General features: G+C 37.1%; 1 protein-coding gene across 1 annotated transcript in view; it reads left to right on the top strand.

The window, feature by feature from the left end:
• Window positions 1–17,661, top strand: part of ELAPOR2 (endosome-lysosome associated apoptosis and autophagy regulator family member 2) — a 160,887-nt gene that overhangs the window by 76,366 nt on the left and 66,860 nt on the right. Inside the window, exon 3 of the mRNA XM_016218812.2 lies at window positions 16,565–16,760. Within this exon, the coding sequence (XP_016074298.2) occupies window positions 16,565–16,760 (196 nt within the window). The remainder of the gene's footprint in view (window positions 1–16,564; window positions 16,761–17,661) is intronic.

Here is a 17,661-nt window from a genome sequence, read left to right as displayed (position 1 = left end):
ATGGATGTGGAGAGATGGTGTACTGTTTTGTGTATTTGAACTTCTGGAGGGCAGAGTGGCAGAATTTCTCAATAGATTTCTGTTTTTAATTTAAATTTCTAAAAAGTTATACAGTTTTTGGTAAAATACACATGATGTAAAATTTGCCATTTTAACCAATTTTAAGTGTACAGTTCAATGGCATTAAGTACATTTACCAACATCTATCCACAGAACTTTTCTTAAATTAAAAAAATTTTTTTTTAGAGAGAGGAAGGAAGAGAGAGAGAGAAACAGTGACGTGAGAGAAAACCAGTAATCAGTTGCCTCTAGCACTTGCCCCAACGGGGGGATTGAACTCATAACCTGGGTATGTGTCCTGATCAGGAATTGAACCCGTTACCTTTTGATGTATAGGGGGATGCTGCTCCAAGCCACTGAGCCACACTGGCCAGGGCCACCCACAGGACTCTTATCACTAACATCCATCCCCAGAACTCTAGTGTAGCAATGGATTTCCTGTTTTTAGCCATAGAAATAATGTAATTTTCCTTTTTAGTATAGCCTACAGAGAGATTGTAGAATTAATGACTATCACATTCAATGGCTTGTCTTTTAGCAATTAAGCAGGTTTGAAGTGCAACATTACAAATTAACAGAGAAATATGTTGTTACATTTATTTTCACTTATAAACTCTACTTTTCTTAATCCTTCAGTTTGGTGAGTCACAGGTTCCTGCAGTGAAGTAGTCTAGGGGTAGACTAGAGTTCAAAGCTAGAACTAAGACAAAGAGGTTATTTTGGTTTTTCTACAGCCTTCCAAATGGTATTCCGAAAAGCTTAGTTCTTCTATTCCCAAACGAAAGAGCAGATAGGCAAATGATTAAATGATAGTTAATTTCTTCCTGTTCATAGAGAATGTGTCTCTGTTTCTGAAAAAAGGGAGATGGGAAGATACAATAGTCTTATGAGGAAAATTAGGGAAGGAAACCATTATTTCTTGATGAATGATATTAAATGCATACAGAGAAGAACCCTATCCAGGTGAAGAGTTCTGTCTGGCAAGTTTCTTAAGAGGATACTGGGGTCAGTATAGAAGAATGTGATACAGCCATTTGTGCAGAGAGAAGATAAACTCTCTGAGGAAGGATTGTGAATAATACCTATGGTATTAGCTCATTGTAAAATTGCATGTTACCTTCCTAGAAAATTTGCATAACATTTGTCTATATTTACTTTTTACTTGTGACCTAATTTCTTGGTTCCCATGTAAAAAACCCTTTTGAGGTGAACTACCTAACCATGACGAATACTGCTCCATATCTAGGTGATGTGTTGGCGCTGGCTAGCACTGGCTTTTGAGAGCTGGTTGTTAGTTTGAAATGGGTCATGGTGGAGTGTTTTTTCACCATGGAAACTGGCAAACACTAAAAATCAGGGGCCTCCATTTCCTTGGGAGCTGGTTATTAAACATTTACCAGCATACCACTGATTAAATTTATTTGCCTAGTGTTCAAAAATCTGTTACAGAATTGGTGTCTGAATAGGCATTATTTCTATTTCAATGTTGCCAGGGACATTCTTTTCTCATTATTTACTATAATCTCCCACAGTTAACATTATGAATCTGACAGTCCAGCAAGAATTTTTGTAAAAACTCTAATAATCAAATCACTATTACTTATTACTTTAAAAATGATACCACTTATTTTAAAAATTAAACCCTAAAAATGACAATACTTATGTGATGGATGGGGCATTTTTTATCTTGGCATCCTGTCTGAAATCTCATTTGCGAGTATTTCTCCATATATACTTATATCACTCTGGAAGGTATAGCCTCTGATAAGTGACTTTTTCTTTGTATAGTAAAGGCAAGTTATTTTAAAACTCACAAGAAACTTAATAGATCTAAGTAACTTAGAAGCTCATCTAATTCATAACATTAAACATGGCACTTACCACATTAGTAGTCATTAAAGTACTGCTGGAAGGCAGTTATGGTAATAACTGAACATTTCTTCAGTGGCTTAGATTTCTGTTGCTAACAATAGCTACCATTTCTCTTAATAAGGAGCTAAACATTGTGCCTAGAGCTTTACAACATTATCATATTGTATCCTCACAACCATCCTCTCAGGTAGCTACTATCAGTGTTTCCATTAATCAGTAAGAAAATTCAGAGTTAAAGCGGTGAAGTTAGTTACCACAGGTCATTCAGCTGCAATGTGACAGATCTCAATTTAAATAGACATCTAATTCCAGAGCCTGTTTCTTACCCATTGAGTTCAATTACCACATGCAGATGACAGCCTGGAGGAGCTTCTAGGGTCTCACTTGGGGGATGGAAAGCTCTGTTGGTGGACATCTTCAAGGGAAGATATTAGAAACTCTTGTGCTTCTAGGAGAAAAGAGGGTAAAAGTATTGTGGTTCAGGATGGCATGCTACATGCAAGCCATACCTGAGAGATGCCAAGACCTCAGATGATGGGTGATGCCCCTCCTATGCTAGACTCAGCAGTTATGCGATGATGTTATGGCCCAGCAGTTGGACCATATAAAAGAAAATTAAAAAGTGGAATGTGGCAACTTTAAGTGAAAAATATTTAGGGCAATGGCTGTGTGGGACATAATTTCCCCAGATTCTAATGCCTCTCAATGAAGTCAAACCCAGAATTCAGCCTCAGTTGAAATTGTTATAGATTCTTCAAAATATAATTTGGTAGAAGTACAGAGGAGGACTTTCCTTAGGAAAGGCATTACAGGAATTTCATTTAGTAGTTTAAATTTTTTTTCATAAAATTTGTGGGCAACTTATATTGTATCTTTTAAAAAATATATATATATATATTTTTTTTAAGAGAAGGCGGAAGTAAGAGGGATATAGAGATAGAAACATCAATGAAAGAGAAACATCATTCATTGGCTGCCTCCTGCATGCCCCTTACTGGGGATTGAGCCCACAACCCGGGCATGTGCCCTGACCAGGAATTGAACCAGTGACCTCTTGGTTCAGGGCTCAACCACCGAGCCGCACCAGCTGGGCTTATATTGTATTTTTATTTTTAAAAAGTCACATAAAATTTGGCTAAAGGCTTCTCTGAGTAAAGTTAATGAGAAATCAGGTATCTGTTTTTGTTGTGCTAGAACCCTGGGGTGTATGTGAGCTTGGAGCTTACAGGGCTCAGGAGATGGGATGGAGAGAACTCTGGTTATTAACTGACACTGGTTACCACTGTCCTCCTGTCCCCTTTGCTGTGCAGAGCTCCTCAGTCTCATAGGCAGTGCTGCTCTGGGCAGGCCACTAAGATCTCTTCTTCTCTGTGATGCTCCTGGCTTAGCTACAGGGAACTTTGCTGCTACTTCCAAGCCCTGGTCCTCAGTCTTGTTTCTGTGGGCAACACTCACCATTTGAAGCCTTGGCATCTCTCAGGCACAGCTTGCAAGTAGCATGCCATTCCTGAACTACAACATTCCTTGTCTTTTTCCAGAACAGGGGGATATAACCCCTGTCCCAGTACCATCCTCTCTCCACTGTTGGGTTACTTCCCTCTTGCGTAAGAGTTTCTAAAATCTTCCCTTGTCCCTCTATGGTTCCCTTCACATTCTTAGATCATTAAAAACAATAGTCATTCTGGAATTCTCTTTCTGTTCCCCACTCCCCCTCTTTCTCTTTCTGTCTCCCCACATGCTGAAGAAAGGGACTTTTCGTTTCAAACCAAACCTTAGAAATAAAAACCTGGATACTAGAAGTGGGGAGAGAATTCTTTTTCCTATTTCCTTACATATTTGCAGAAAAGTCTAGAACACTGAGAGAGAAATAAACATAAGACATCTCTTCCTTTTGGGCTGGGGTGGGGAATGTCTGGCCCGTGGGCCGTATTATTTGGCCTGGCCCTGCCAACGCCTCGCCAACGAGAAGCAGTTCTAGCCATCACATTAGGGATGAGTTAATTAATGTTTGACCAAATATAGCAGGCTAATTTTTAAGATGATAATTTTGTATGGCCCTCGAATAATGTTATAAATATCCAAATGGCCCTTGGCAGAAAAAAGGTCCCCTACCCCTACTTTTGGGCACGTATATCTGCGGCTTACTCCTTATGTTTCTCAGTCCATGACTTCAAGCACAGCCTTAACACATTATTTTCTAATTAGGGATGTGTATTTAAGATATGTTAGCATCAAATCAGTCATAGTTTGTGGACATTGTTTATTCTTGTACTTCAGTATTTATGTAAACTAATATTTGGTTTCCTTAGATCAAAAAATGCTCTGTTCAGGTTAGAAAAAAACCTTGAATATAAACTATTTTTATTTTTTCATTGTTTCTCTCAAATCTAGTGTTGCTAACCCACATTCAGTGGGTCTTAAGGAATAAGAGTAACTGGTGGTGACAGTTGGAGTCAACAGCTTGTGGTTTCAGTTTGGAATTGAAAGAGGAAGAATTCTCATGGAAAGAGAGTTGGTTTTAGCTTTCTGGGTGGGATATTTAAAAATCCAATTTCTGGGAAAATAGGTCTTTCAAATGTAGGTTTTTCCCCAGTAGTCAGTACAGGGTTTGTCTCATTTGTGTAGGATTTGTTATTGGTACTGTAGCTGGTGCATTTGGGCAACTTGAGCACATTGGCACAGAATGGAATTGAATGTCCTGCTCTATGTCTGTTCTATGGAATACTTAGGCCAAAGAAAAACATGTGTCAGGGTTTTCTGTGGTGAAATACCAGTAAATTGGAAAACAGTGAATGCTCCATCTCTTTCATGAAGGGATGCGGTGTGCATTTTCAAATTAAAATCTCTGAGAAACGTAATAAACATTTATAGCACATTTACTGTATGTTAACTGCATTCTGTTTTACCCAGAGCTTCCCAGGTGTACTTTATTACAGAACTCTTACGCAATGTGCAGTTAGATCTCTTTAGCTAATTTTTGCAGGTGTTGTTTTTGGAAAATACAGATTTAAACACACATGCCTAGCTAATTTAATAAATTTTTACATGTTGTTACTTATACTATGATTTAACTCTTTTCGTACAATTTCTCTGCTCTACAAGATTCAGTTGCAGCATCACTGCATTGGTGTCCGATTTAAGACCTCCCGTGGTTGGTGGTCGGGTGTGATGTATCCTGGGATTAAACCCCAGATCTGCAACTGACTTGTATGTCTTGGGAAAATTATTTAGTCCACAGCTATTTATGAGCTTTAATTTATTCACTGAACAAACATTTCTTGAGTATTCCTATATTCTCGACAACAAGAATCCAAAAATAAATGAGAAAAACAAACAGATTCCTGTCTTCCAGGACCTTTCATTTTAATGAGGGAGCAGATGGGTAAATAAATTATTTATAGCATAGGGGCAAAGTGCATGATAGATATTAATACCTGGATGATCTTACTCAGGAGGGAGGGATGCCTTCTGCTCAGAGGGAGTCAAGAGCGCCTCACAGTGAAGCAGGTATAAGTTTGAAGTTCGGACTGAATAATTGTGGAAAATTATTTGTGCCCTGGCAGGTTCATGTGAAAAATTGTGTCGTGACTTAGAGTCAAGGCCGAGGTTAAATGCCATCCTTAATGAGTCATTCATGTTAATTTTCTGAGTATCTTTGAGGTGAACCCTGAAGGAAGAAGTTCTTTAACTCCGTGAAGCACAGTGGCATTTGAGGCATAGAAAACCTGGGGAGAGGTGCAGATTAGGGGCCACACTGGGTTTTCCTGGGTGCTCTGTGAGGCCTGCATGGCTGGCTTTCAGGGAGGCTGTGAGTGGGGACAGAGATTCTGGCAAATCTTACAGGCTCCTGTGTCACAACAAGGATTTGACCTGGAGGCAGCTATTCACAGGTGTCTGAGGGGCCAAAATGAGGTGATAAATACAATCTACAGTGCCTGGAATCATAATTATATAATAATATGACTTAATAGTAATGATAATAATGAAAATTATAATAGCCAATCTTTACTTGCTATATGCAAGGCATGATTGCAAATGCTTTACATGTATTTTGCTCAAATTCGTTTAGTCATTGCAACAACGTGACGCAGTAGGTACTTCTATTACCTCACACAGATGGGTCAAAGGCAGAACTGGGATTTGAAACCAGGCAATCTAACCTCCAGGGTCCATGTTCTTAACCCCTGTGGTGTTCTGCCTCTTTGGAATACACTACAGTGTATGATCAACAAGTGTTAGTCCCCTTCTTGAGGCATCTGTGCTCCCCTAACATTTATCTCTTGACAGAAATGTTATGCAAACTAATGTCCCAAATAGAAAAATGGATTTTTTTTTAAAAAAAGATAGCACCTAAAGGCTCAGATATATTGCTTTGTAGGTCATTTTAATTGATTACTGATCTGTTTGTAGATTTATTTATTTTTCTAATTTATTTATTTTTAAATAATTTTTTTCAATTACAGTTGATGGTCAATATTATATCAGTTTCAAGTATACAGCACAGTGGTTAAACATTTATATAACATACAAAGTGATTCCCCAGATAACTCTTGCATCTACCTGACACCATAAATAGTTATCATAATATGGACTGTAGTGTTCCCTAAGCTGGACTTTACACCCCTGTGACTGTTTTGTAACTTTCAATTTGTACTTCTATATCCCTTCACCTTTTTTGCCCACTCCCCTAAGCCCCCTCTTATCTGGTAACCAGCATTTTGTTCTCTGTATCTATGAGTTTGTTTCTCTTTTATAATTTTGTTTATTTTGTATTTTATATTCCACACATAAGTGAAATCATATGGTATTTGTCTTTCTCTGCCTGAATTATTTCACTTAGCACAATACCCTCTAGGTCCATCTAGTTGTTGCAAATTGTATGATTTCATCCCTTTAATGGCTGAGTCATATTCCATTGTATTTATGTACCACAACATCTTTATCTGTCTTTTGATTGGAGCCTTTAATCCATTTAGATTTAAAGTAGTTATTGATAGGTATGCAGTTATTGCCATTTTATTAATTGTTTTCTGAATTTTTTTGTAGTTCTCTGTTTTTTTCTTATTCTCTTGCTCTCTCCTCTTGTATGTTGGTGGCTTTCTGTAGTGTTGTGTTTGGACTTCTTTTTTTTAAAAATTTCTTGTATCTCTTGTAGATTTTTGGTTTGTGGTTACCGTGCTCTTCATATATATCAAGCTATGTTCATAGCAGTCTATTTTAGGTTGATGGTCACTTACGCTAGAACACATTCTAAAACTACTGCCATTTTTACTCACTACTCCTTGTTTATGTTTTGTCATTATTTTTTATATTTTTTTGCTTGTATATGTTTGTGTGTATCTCTTAATTTACTGTTGTAATTACACATAATCTCCCTACTTTTGCCTTTTAATTTGTACTCGTTTTAGTGTTGGTTAATCCACTGCTTTTATTATGAGTTTGCTTTTGTCAGTGAGAATTTTTTTCTTTGAGATATTTTCTTATTCATATTTTTGATATATTTTTTTCATCTTCTTAAAAAAAGTCTCTTTAACATTTCTTTATAGTACTGGTCTGGTGGTGATGAACTCCTTAAGCTTTTTCTTGTCTGGGAGATTTTATTCTTGTGTATCTTTTCCTGAAATGTAAGAGAACAACATTCAGAATTTAGAGCACATTTGTAGTTATATCATCATAAACAATGAGAAGATGGTTAGTGTTTTTTCTTTCTTCTGTGCCTAGAAAATTTTGGGTGCTTGATACATATGGTATTCTTTCATTATTAACATGTATTAGAAAATATTGATATTTTTTCAACTACAGAAATTCTTACTTAAAGAGTCCTATTTTATTCTTCCTAAGAGGAGAGGCATTATACTGTCATGGCTCCTAAGAAAGCTCCAAACACTGGGATATTTGTTGATTGAATATCTTTGGTGTCATCAAATTAGAGAGGGACTTCAGTGTTTCATTTCTGTAGGTGAAACAGAGAGACCTAATCAGATTTATAAAAATTCGTTCTATATGTAGAAGGACAGAAACACTTTGTCCTCAATAGGTCTAATTTGGAATGCCATGCATCAAGTTCCAGTGTTCTGCTCAGCAACACATGAATAGAGGGTGAAAGGCAGGGACAAATGAGAATGTTAAAAGAACAGTTTAAAGTCAGGATTTACATCAGTGTAGTGCTTGATGGGAGCTATGCTCGAGAGAGCTTCTCTGAAAAAAATCATTTTCTAAGGAGATGAGAGAGCTCAGCTCTGTACACTGCAGAATCAAGGGCAGAGAGACTACCAGGAAGTAGAGGGTGACTGACACCTTCTAAGAGGAAGAGTTCAGGAGGATAAGAATCAGTGTTAGGATGTAATTGGAAATTGAGAAAACTGATTTCAGAGATGTATTGTTCTGCCCCCATTGGTGACCTCATCAAATACTCTGACCAGTTTCCTTCCCCTGACCTTCACTGTTGTATTTTTTTCTATAAACCTTTTGTCATTCATGCCCCATGAACTGGAATTGGTCTCCCCTCCCGCGAAACATTGAAGTCAAGAAGCCACAGTAAAATACATTTATATTATTTTTAAAGGTGAAAACTACCTTGGTTAGATTTTGCTTGTCCATTTTCCTGCCAGGAAACTAAGTTGCTAATTTTTTTTTTAAGTAGGGTGGGGTTGGGGAGATCTTCTGACTGATCAATTCTCTCTAGGAAGCACTGTGATGATCATACAGTCCTACCTGATAGAATTGGTAGTCCTACCCATTCATTGGAAAGGGTGTGAGAGATGAGAATTCATTATCAGAGATGTAGAGGCAATGCTTTCACTAAATATTCTCTTTAGAGAACAGTGAATTAGAGAACATTAGCCAGAACTGGTTTGTATTAATGTTCTCTTTTGTATGTCTTGTGTTTTGATTTCATTTTTGTAAAATGAGAGGTGAAATTCTTTTTTCTTCTTTCTCTGTCAAAGAACTTTACAATTATGATCTTAATATTTACATCTCTGTGGCCTACAACTGCATCCCCAAGTTTTAATTAAAAATTAAAGATTGTTATTGATAGGGTTGAACTTTAACACCTTTTTCGAAAAGCATGGATAGACCTGGAGATTATTATGCTAAGTGAAATAAGCCAGTTGGAGAAAGACAAATACCAGATGATCTCATTTATATGTGGAATCTAATGAACAAAATAGAACCAGAGGCATGGATACATGGAACAGACTGACAGCTTTCAGAGCAAGGGGAGTTGGGGGACAGGGTGAAAGATGGTGAATTAGCCAAAGAGCATATATGCCTGATACATACACACAAACAACAGTGTGGTGATAGCCAGAGGGCTGGTTGGAGGTGGGCGGGGGGGGGGGGGGGGGGGGGGATGGGGACATCTGGAATAGCGTCAACAATAAAAATAAAGTTAAAAAAAGAGAAAAAAAAGAATTTGGTTCTAATAATTTTATCGTACCACAGAGTTTACGTGGCAGCTTGTGTGTTACCTCACATTAGCTAAGCAGCACTGATGGAATTAGAACTTAATGTCTTTTGACATCTAAAGCAGAGTTTTAAGAAAATGCCATTCTTTTTCACTTCAGATAAAAGATAGTGGATTTTTCTCAGCTTAACCATAATAAAATCTGGTGTCATGGTACTGCAAGGAGCCTAAAGGGCAGAGAGTCCTGGGGGTGGGTTATAGAAGTGTGTTGGATGGAGAGTCTGCCTGGTGCCTGGAATGAGTGTAGAACGGTTGCCCAAGGTCACACAGCTGAGGAAACTTGGGATCTGTATTGGGAGGATTTGTGCCAGATAACCTGTAAAAGTTCCTTTTGTTCATTCTGATAGTTTTAAGTGTTATTACATATCATGATTTATTTATTCTGTGACCAAATCATGCCTCAGACCCCATAACGTGTGAATTATGTAAATCATAGTAGAGTACTAATATATCTTCTCAGTGTTCATGAATATTTACTCTTCTTAGGAACATTGCAATGTCTTCCACAATTAGAATTTAGGCAGTGTCATCTTCCATTATCCTTTCCAGCCTTATACCCAACGTGGCAGACAGCTGTGGGGTTTTGTTGCTGTTGTTATGTGCTCACAACCAGCCTGCAATGCTGCCTTGCATATTTTGACAAGAAAAACACCCTCTTATGATAAATAGAATCTTCCCAATTAAAGCGAACAAGGATTCCCTCCTGCCAATGGGGGGTAGCGGGGGTGGGAGCCTTAATGTGAATTAGAACATCAGCAAGAAATAGCCTGTTTCAATGTACTGTTTTGAAGTCTTCCTGCCTCTCTTTCATTTTTGTAAAATGAGAGAGAAAAATTATTTTTCTTCTCTTAGAATTTCACAAATAAGGGCTTAAAAAGACTGGCCAAGTGTTCTCCTTATCACTAGCACTGAGAGAGGGGGAAGAGCTGAGATTCAGTATGATGTTCAGTTTCTCTCAGGTGCCCTTTTCTCCTTTCTTTTATTTTCTGTAAGAAGAATTATGACAGGCAGGTGAAGTTTTAATTATGTGATAGTGATAATTGATTGGCTAAATGATTGACGAAGGTAAAATGTATCATTTTAAAATATCCTCACCCAAGGGTATGTTTTTTATTGGTTTTTTAGAGAGGGGAAGAGAAACATCGATGTGAGAAACATCAGTTAGCTGCCTCTCGTAGGCGCCCAGACAAGGTATTGAACTAGCAACCTAGATATGTGCTCTGACTGGGAACTGAACCTGCAAACTTTCAGTGTGCAGGACTCTCCAACCAACTGAGCCACCTGGCCAGGGCTAAATTTATTCTTTTTGAGGCCCCCAAAATGGTTTGTATGGCCATTAATGGTAGTTAATAATAATAATAATAATAATGAAATAAATAGTTGTAAGAGTATTCTTGTGTAGTCAATAATAATGTCTACAGCTTTAATCTTATTTTATATATGTTATTTAAATGAAAGTAAACAATTGAGAAAAGTAGAAATATTGGCTTGTCTTAACTCTGGAATTGATTTAATTAATTGTTTTATCAAAAATGTATGTAATTATTTTGTATTTAGCTATTAACTTAGATTGAAAGATAAGACAGCCTGGCTGGGCATGGCTTAGCGGTTGAGCATCGACCTAGGATCCAGGAGATCGAGGTTCGATTCCCGGTCAGGGCACATGCCCGGGTTGTGGGCTCGATCCCCAGTCAGGAGCGTGCAGGAGGCAACCTATCAATGACTCTCTCATCATTGATGTTTCTATCTCTCCCTCCTCCTTCCTTTCTCTGAAATCAATAAAGATACATTAAAAAAAAAGATAAGACATATTTTACAGTGAATGTAGCTTAGTAAGATATAAATTTGATCTATTTTGAGGAAGATAAATCTAGACTAGAACAGAAGATCCATGGTAGGAGGGACTGTTTCTTAGTCACTAAAATAGCCTTGGTGTCTAGTGTTTGCCTAGCATATATTAGGTACTCAAGAATTATTGTTGAATGAATTAATGTAATATATTGTGATTCCCATACACTTACCTATAATGAGACTGCATAGGGTCAGTAATTCATCAACTTCTCATTACACAAGTGAATTGAAAATCCTTTTATTACTACTTATTATTACCGTTTACTGTTTAAAAAACAAATTTCAGGAATAACTTTGAATTAAACGGGAAATGGATGTGTTATGAATAAATGTAATTGATAGCGGTCACCTTTCAAAGCATGAGGTCTGTGGGGGAAGAAAAAGCAAAACTAAGAGGCCCTTGTGGTAAAAGAGTAAAAATGGATATTTTTTATAGTTAAGCATACATGATTTAGTTTAGTAGCCATGATTTGGTACATTATACTGGGTGGTTACATGATCATAGTAATGCTTTAGATTTTCATCTCTTTTTACTTTCAGAGTAGTTTCCATGTTGTCTCATTGGCCCATCAGCAGTCCTATGAGGGAGGAAGGGGAAGTGGTGAGTGAATGGGGGCCCAGAGGGGCGTTCCAGCCGTTTGCTGGTTGGTGACATACGATTATAAATGGATTTTTTCCATATCTGATTCTTCATACCTGCATACTGCAATCTTTACCAATTCACAGTAGTAAAAATAGATGTCAGAAAAGAAGAGGCGAGAGCAGAGAAAAAGAATGCTGAGTTTAGCGTATGACCTCTTGGTTGCAGTTTGGACTTCAAGAGGTCTGATGATTAGGTAAAATACCATGAAATCCCACATTGAGCCCACTGCTAAGTAGTGTGTGTTAGCTCATGCACTTTAGGTCTTTCTGTTCTCAGATCAGAACTTTGGAGTTTGCTTATCTTCAATTCAGTTATTCTAGGATTTCAAGGTTATTGAAGAAAAATAGTGTTTATTTTAGAAATGACCAATTGTTAAAATTAAATATAGTCAATTCACATTTACAACAGCTATTTACAATAACCCTCTATAGTTCCACTTTTGTTGAAAGGGTCCTATGTTGTACTCTAAATAAATCTGAATGAAAAGAGTGCAGTTCCCTAAGATTATAAAAACCCTTAAAATCCAACCGAAAACCAAAGAAAAAGAAAGCATTGTTGAAGTAGAAAGTGGATGTGGCTAAGAAAGAAGGTACCAGAAAAGGAAAAACTGGTCATTGTTGGCGACTGCCGGAGAGGTTAACAGTGCTGTTGACATAATCTCACCAAGTAGATTGTGTTTAACAAGAAAGTGTGGCTCTTTTCTTCCTTTGACCTGTGACTGTAGAGCTGAATTCCAGGATGGAAAAAACACACTGAGGAATAGCAAATGATTAGAATATAAAATGCTTTACACTCTTTAAGCTCCCTGTATTATTACAGACCCTGAACTCATTTGACTAGCTTTGACTACGTAATTATTCTGAGGAGATGTAAAATCACCAGTCTAACAGCAGAATTCTTATTATCCTAGGCCCCTGAATTATTATATTATTAAAAATTGTAGCTAACATTTTTTGTGTGCTTTATGCCAGGCCCACTGCTAAATGCTTTATGTGGACTACCTTGCTTATTCCCAAAACAACATTTTGAAATAGATATTATTACTATTTTTTATTTACAGACAAGGACATTGAGATTAGTGGAAGTTAGTAACTCTCTAAAATATTTCATGAATATGTGTTTTAGGTATGATATATTAAAAATTCCACAAGAAATATGAGGGTGGGAAATGGTTATTGCTTTATAACACACATGAACATTGTTTACCAGTTCAAGACAGGAAATGAAGAATTATGTGAAATATAATAATGAATTCATTTGGAATTGCTTGCCCTTTTTGCACTGATTACAGTAACTGCTCAAACTGAATTTTCTTGGGACATCAGTTTTAGAATCAGAGCTAAATTTGAATATCATCTTTGCCACTTGGTAACTTGGTACCTTTCTAAACAGGTTATTTAAATGTACTGTGCCTCAGTTTCCTCATTTGGTAAATGGGCATAATGTAATATCTTCCTCCTTCACAAGTCTATTATAAATACATCCATCTGCATTATTCATGGATTCCATATTCGCAAATTCACCTACTTTATAAATGTTATTTGTAACCCCCTAATCAATACACATAATACTTTCATAGTTGATTGCAGATATGTGCAGAGCATAAAAATTTGAGTCCCAGCTTAGGTTGAACAAGGTGACATTCTGCCTTTGTGTTTCATTCCTCATATTGTTAGCAAGTGTCCCATTCACTATCTATTTAATGTCATGTTTTTTTGCAATTCTGTGCTTTTTATTGTGATTTCACTGTTTAAAAGAGTGCTGAGCCCAGCCGGGTATGGCTCAGAGGTTTAGCATCCACCTAGGATCCAGGAGATCGCGGTTCGATTCCCAGTCAGGGCACATGCCTGGTTGCGGGCTTCATCCCATTTGGGGGGCATGCAGGAGGCAGCCAATCAATGACAACTCTCTCATCATTGATGTTTTAACTCTCTCTCTCTCCTTCTCTCTTTCTGAAATCAATAAAGATATATTTAAAAAAAAAAGGAGTGCTGAAGTGCTGGCTAGTGATCCTCAGTGAATGAAGGCTGTAATGTGCTTTGTGAGAAAATGCATGTGTTAAATAAGCTTAGTTCAAACATGAGTTGTGCTGCTCTTGGCCAGAAGTTCAAAGTTAATGAATTGACAGTATATTAAATAAGATGTTTTTTAACTGAAACACACATAAAACAAGGTTATGTATCGATCTATTAACAAAGATATTGACCATAGGTTTACAGGAGCCTAACCCTGTGTTCTCCCTAGGAGCACGGTTTAGTATTCACTCATTCAGTGTTCACAACTTTATACAACTACCACAAATAAAAAGAATTGGCTCTGTAATAAATACTCAATACATTTTCTTTCAACTTCTCAGTTTTCCTGTTGGTCTTAGATAAGGAAACACCTCTGAAAGAGTTGGGGATGTTATTAATTATTTTAACAGGGCAATGAACACTGAAATAACACAAACACAATCTTCTTTTTAGCTTAGAGAGTCCCTTTTGACAACTCATCATAAAATATTACTTCTAATTAAAAGTTTAGTTTTGGACACTGGACTAAACTGTCTTCCAAAATAACTTTATTTTATCAGAAAGTAAATATTTTCAGCTTAGCAGATGATATAGTCTCTATCATAGCTATTCAACTTTGCAGTTGTGGAATAGAATGAATGCGTAAATGAGTGGTTGTGATTGTGTTTCAATAAAACTTTATTTGCAGACATTGGCCCCGGAAGGATTTGGCTTGTGAGCTGTAGTTTGCTGATCCTTGATTTGGTGTAACTTTGGCTTTTGGTTTATTATATTATTTATCAGTTTACTAGAAGACCTGCAAACCATAGAAAGTAAAAAAAAATAAAAAAATTATAACTATGTTTCTCTGTTGGTAGTACTGGTAGTGATAATAATTGCACGTAGTGAGCATTTATTAAATGCTAGGCACTGTGCTACCTACTTTATACTATATTTTATTTTCTTAGTATAGCCCTATGAGGCAATACTATGATTATTACCTCATTTTTCACAGGTAAGAACTAAAGCCTGAAGAGGTGAAGTAACTCACTCAAGGTCACAGACTTAGGAAATGGTACAGCCTGGTCCCTTGTGGGTTTTTTTAAAATATGTTTTTTCTTGATTTTAGAGAGAGAGGGAAAGAGAGAGAGAAACAACGATGTGAAAGAGAAATATCAATTGGCTGCCTCCAGCACACCCCCTACTGGGGACTGAGCCTGCAACCCTGGCATGTGCCCTGACTGGGACTTGAACCTGAAACAATACAACAGTGTTCAACCACTAAGGCATACCAGCCAGGGCTGGTCCCTCGTTTTCACCTTGTGGCCAGCATGCAATATTCTTTACCTAACCTTATTTTCTGATATTTTACTAATTTGGGTATGTTGACCTTAGAGTTAGAAGTCATTGTATAGTGTCTTAAGCTTTTCTGAAAGAAAACAAAAATCCACTTATTTAGTGGTTAAGTAAGTGGATGAGTGTGGGTTTTAGCTCTACTTCTTTAGTTTTTCAAAATTAGCATGTTTTTATTTTTTGGTAAGTTTCCAAATGTATTCTAAAAGAATCTACCTAAATGAGAGGCTTTGCTGCTTTGCTCTCTGCTGGGAGATTTGTTTTTCTTCATCGGATGACTTGAAGGTTTTATTTTGTTCTTGTTTCTGTAATATCCTGATTAAAGGATTAGAAAGCCCTTTGCTACAGTTGAGTCAGTAATAACACCCTGAGCACAGAGCCACGCACTCAGGGGACATAGATTTGCATTTGTTGAATGAATAATAGCAGCAGCACTGTCTTCTTTTCTGTAACTGTGTCAACTATTAGTCACATTGCGCATGACTTTTGGGTACAGTTTTCAGAATTAGCTGAGAACTTGACATCGGTAATAAGATGTAGGTTGTAGAAATGACTAAGTTGGAGTTATGTGCATTGAAAAAGACGGGTCATGGTTCCAGAGTGGAGATACTTGTTTAGCTGTTGCATGTGAAGCACTGCCCTCAGTATCCCCTTTGTCTTTAACTCTTATTCACTCGATCAACCTTTTATTTGGGCTTAGTATCTGACAGCTACAATTAGGAATCCAAAAACAATCATCTTTGTTTTCTGGATGCTCAAAGCCTCACATCAACTGATAAGTGGTGTTTATATCTAATCTCTCTATGTATTCTGTGTCTGTGTCTCTCTCTCTCTCTCTGCACACACACACACACACACACACACACACACACACACACACACACTCACACAGCTTTCGTGGGTGTATTATGAGATGAGTATTACAGGAGCACAGAGGGAGGCAAAACTGACTGCCTGATGGGGCAGGGAGATCTCTTATAAAGAGGGTCATTTTTGAGTTAGGAATGAGAGTTTTCCAAATAAAGTAGGTGGTTTTGTCAGCATCTCTAGAGAAAGAAGACCACAGCAGCAAGAAAGAGGAAATATTTTGGTAATGATATGAATTTTGTTTTGGTTGGAAAAGGGTGGGGTAAGGGATAGGCCTGGTAAACAGGTTGGGGCCAGATTGTGAAGTATAAATAGTGATAAGGGAGACTTTGGAAAGCTTTAATTAGGATGTGACATGATCAGAGTTTTATAAAAATAATTCTGGTGACAGTGTGAAGAGGAGGAAATTGATGGGGGAGTGGTGACTAATGGGATATACATTCTTCTGCCTTCCAGCTTTCTCCTGTGCTTCTGGAGAGTATCTAGAGATGAAGAACCAGGTATGCAGCAAGTGTGGAGAAGGCACCTACTCCTTGGGCAGTGGCATCAAATTTGATGAATGGGATGAACTGCCAGCAGGATTTTCCAACGTTGCAACATTCATGGACACTGTGGTTGGCCCTTCTGACACCAGGCCAGATGGCTGTAACAAGTAAGAACCCAAAGGAACCTTTGGATCTTGATTCAACAGTTAAGAAGGGTATAGTTGCTCTTTTCAAGAAAGAAGTTGAGGATAATCTTGGTACTGATTGGGATAATAGATAAACTAATTACAAAATCACATTCTTTTGGATAGTCATTAATGTAGCTAAATTTTTATGAAGTTAAAATAATTGTTCTCGGGACATAATAGATACCATATGCAAAAGTGTGATAAAGCTATTAGAAAAACAAATTAATTTTCTAATAATATATTTATAACTATACTCAAGCCAATGGCATTTCTACAAACACTTCTCTAATTTGTAATGGATAATTTCAGATTGTTTTTTCTTTTCCTCTGAAAGGAAAAATGTGTCGTGTTCATTTAGATACCTGATTATCTTCTGTAGGAGAGAGTGGGTTAAATACGTGAAGTAGAAAGCTCAATTGCTTAATTTCTACCTCTTATAGGAGATCATTAGCTCTGTGGAATGTGAAATTGTTTTGAAAAAACAAAACAAAATGTTTATCTTTGGTCTGTAACCCTTTCCATTCTCTTGCATTAACTGTTTGACATTTCCTTTCACATGGTTATGTTATTAAATTTTAGGCCTCTGGCTACCTTCTGACAACAGTGGTTTTTTTAGGAAGTCAAGTGTTTTACCATGAGCTAAGGATGCCGGGACTTATCTAGCTGTGCTAAAAGAGATCTTTCTCCCTCCCTCCCTTTCTTCCCCCCATACCTTCCCTCATTTTTATATAGATCTGGATGTTTATCTAGCATTGTTTTTTCAGCCTATAAAATTTCTTGTATTATTTTTTCAGATCTGCTTACTCAAATATTCTTTCATCTTTTGTTTATATAAAATCTTTATTTACCTTTACCTGTGAGCTCTCCCCCGGTTTTGCAA

Source organism: Miniopterus natalensis, chromosome 10, assembly GCF_054644295.1.
Source record: "Miniopterus natalensis isolate mMinNat1 chromosome 10, mMinNat1.hap1, whole genome shotgun sequence".
Lineage (NCBI taxonomy): Eukaryota > Metazoa > Chordata > Mammalia > Chiroptera > Miniopteridae > Miniopterus > Miniopterus natalensis.
The sequence above is the reverse complement of the archived record's forward strand: the minus strand, read 5'-3'. Positions and strand labels throughout refer to the sequence as shown.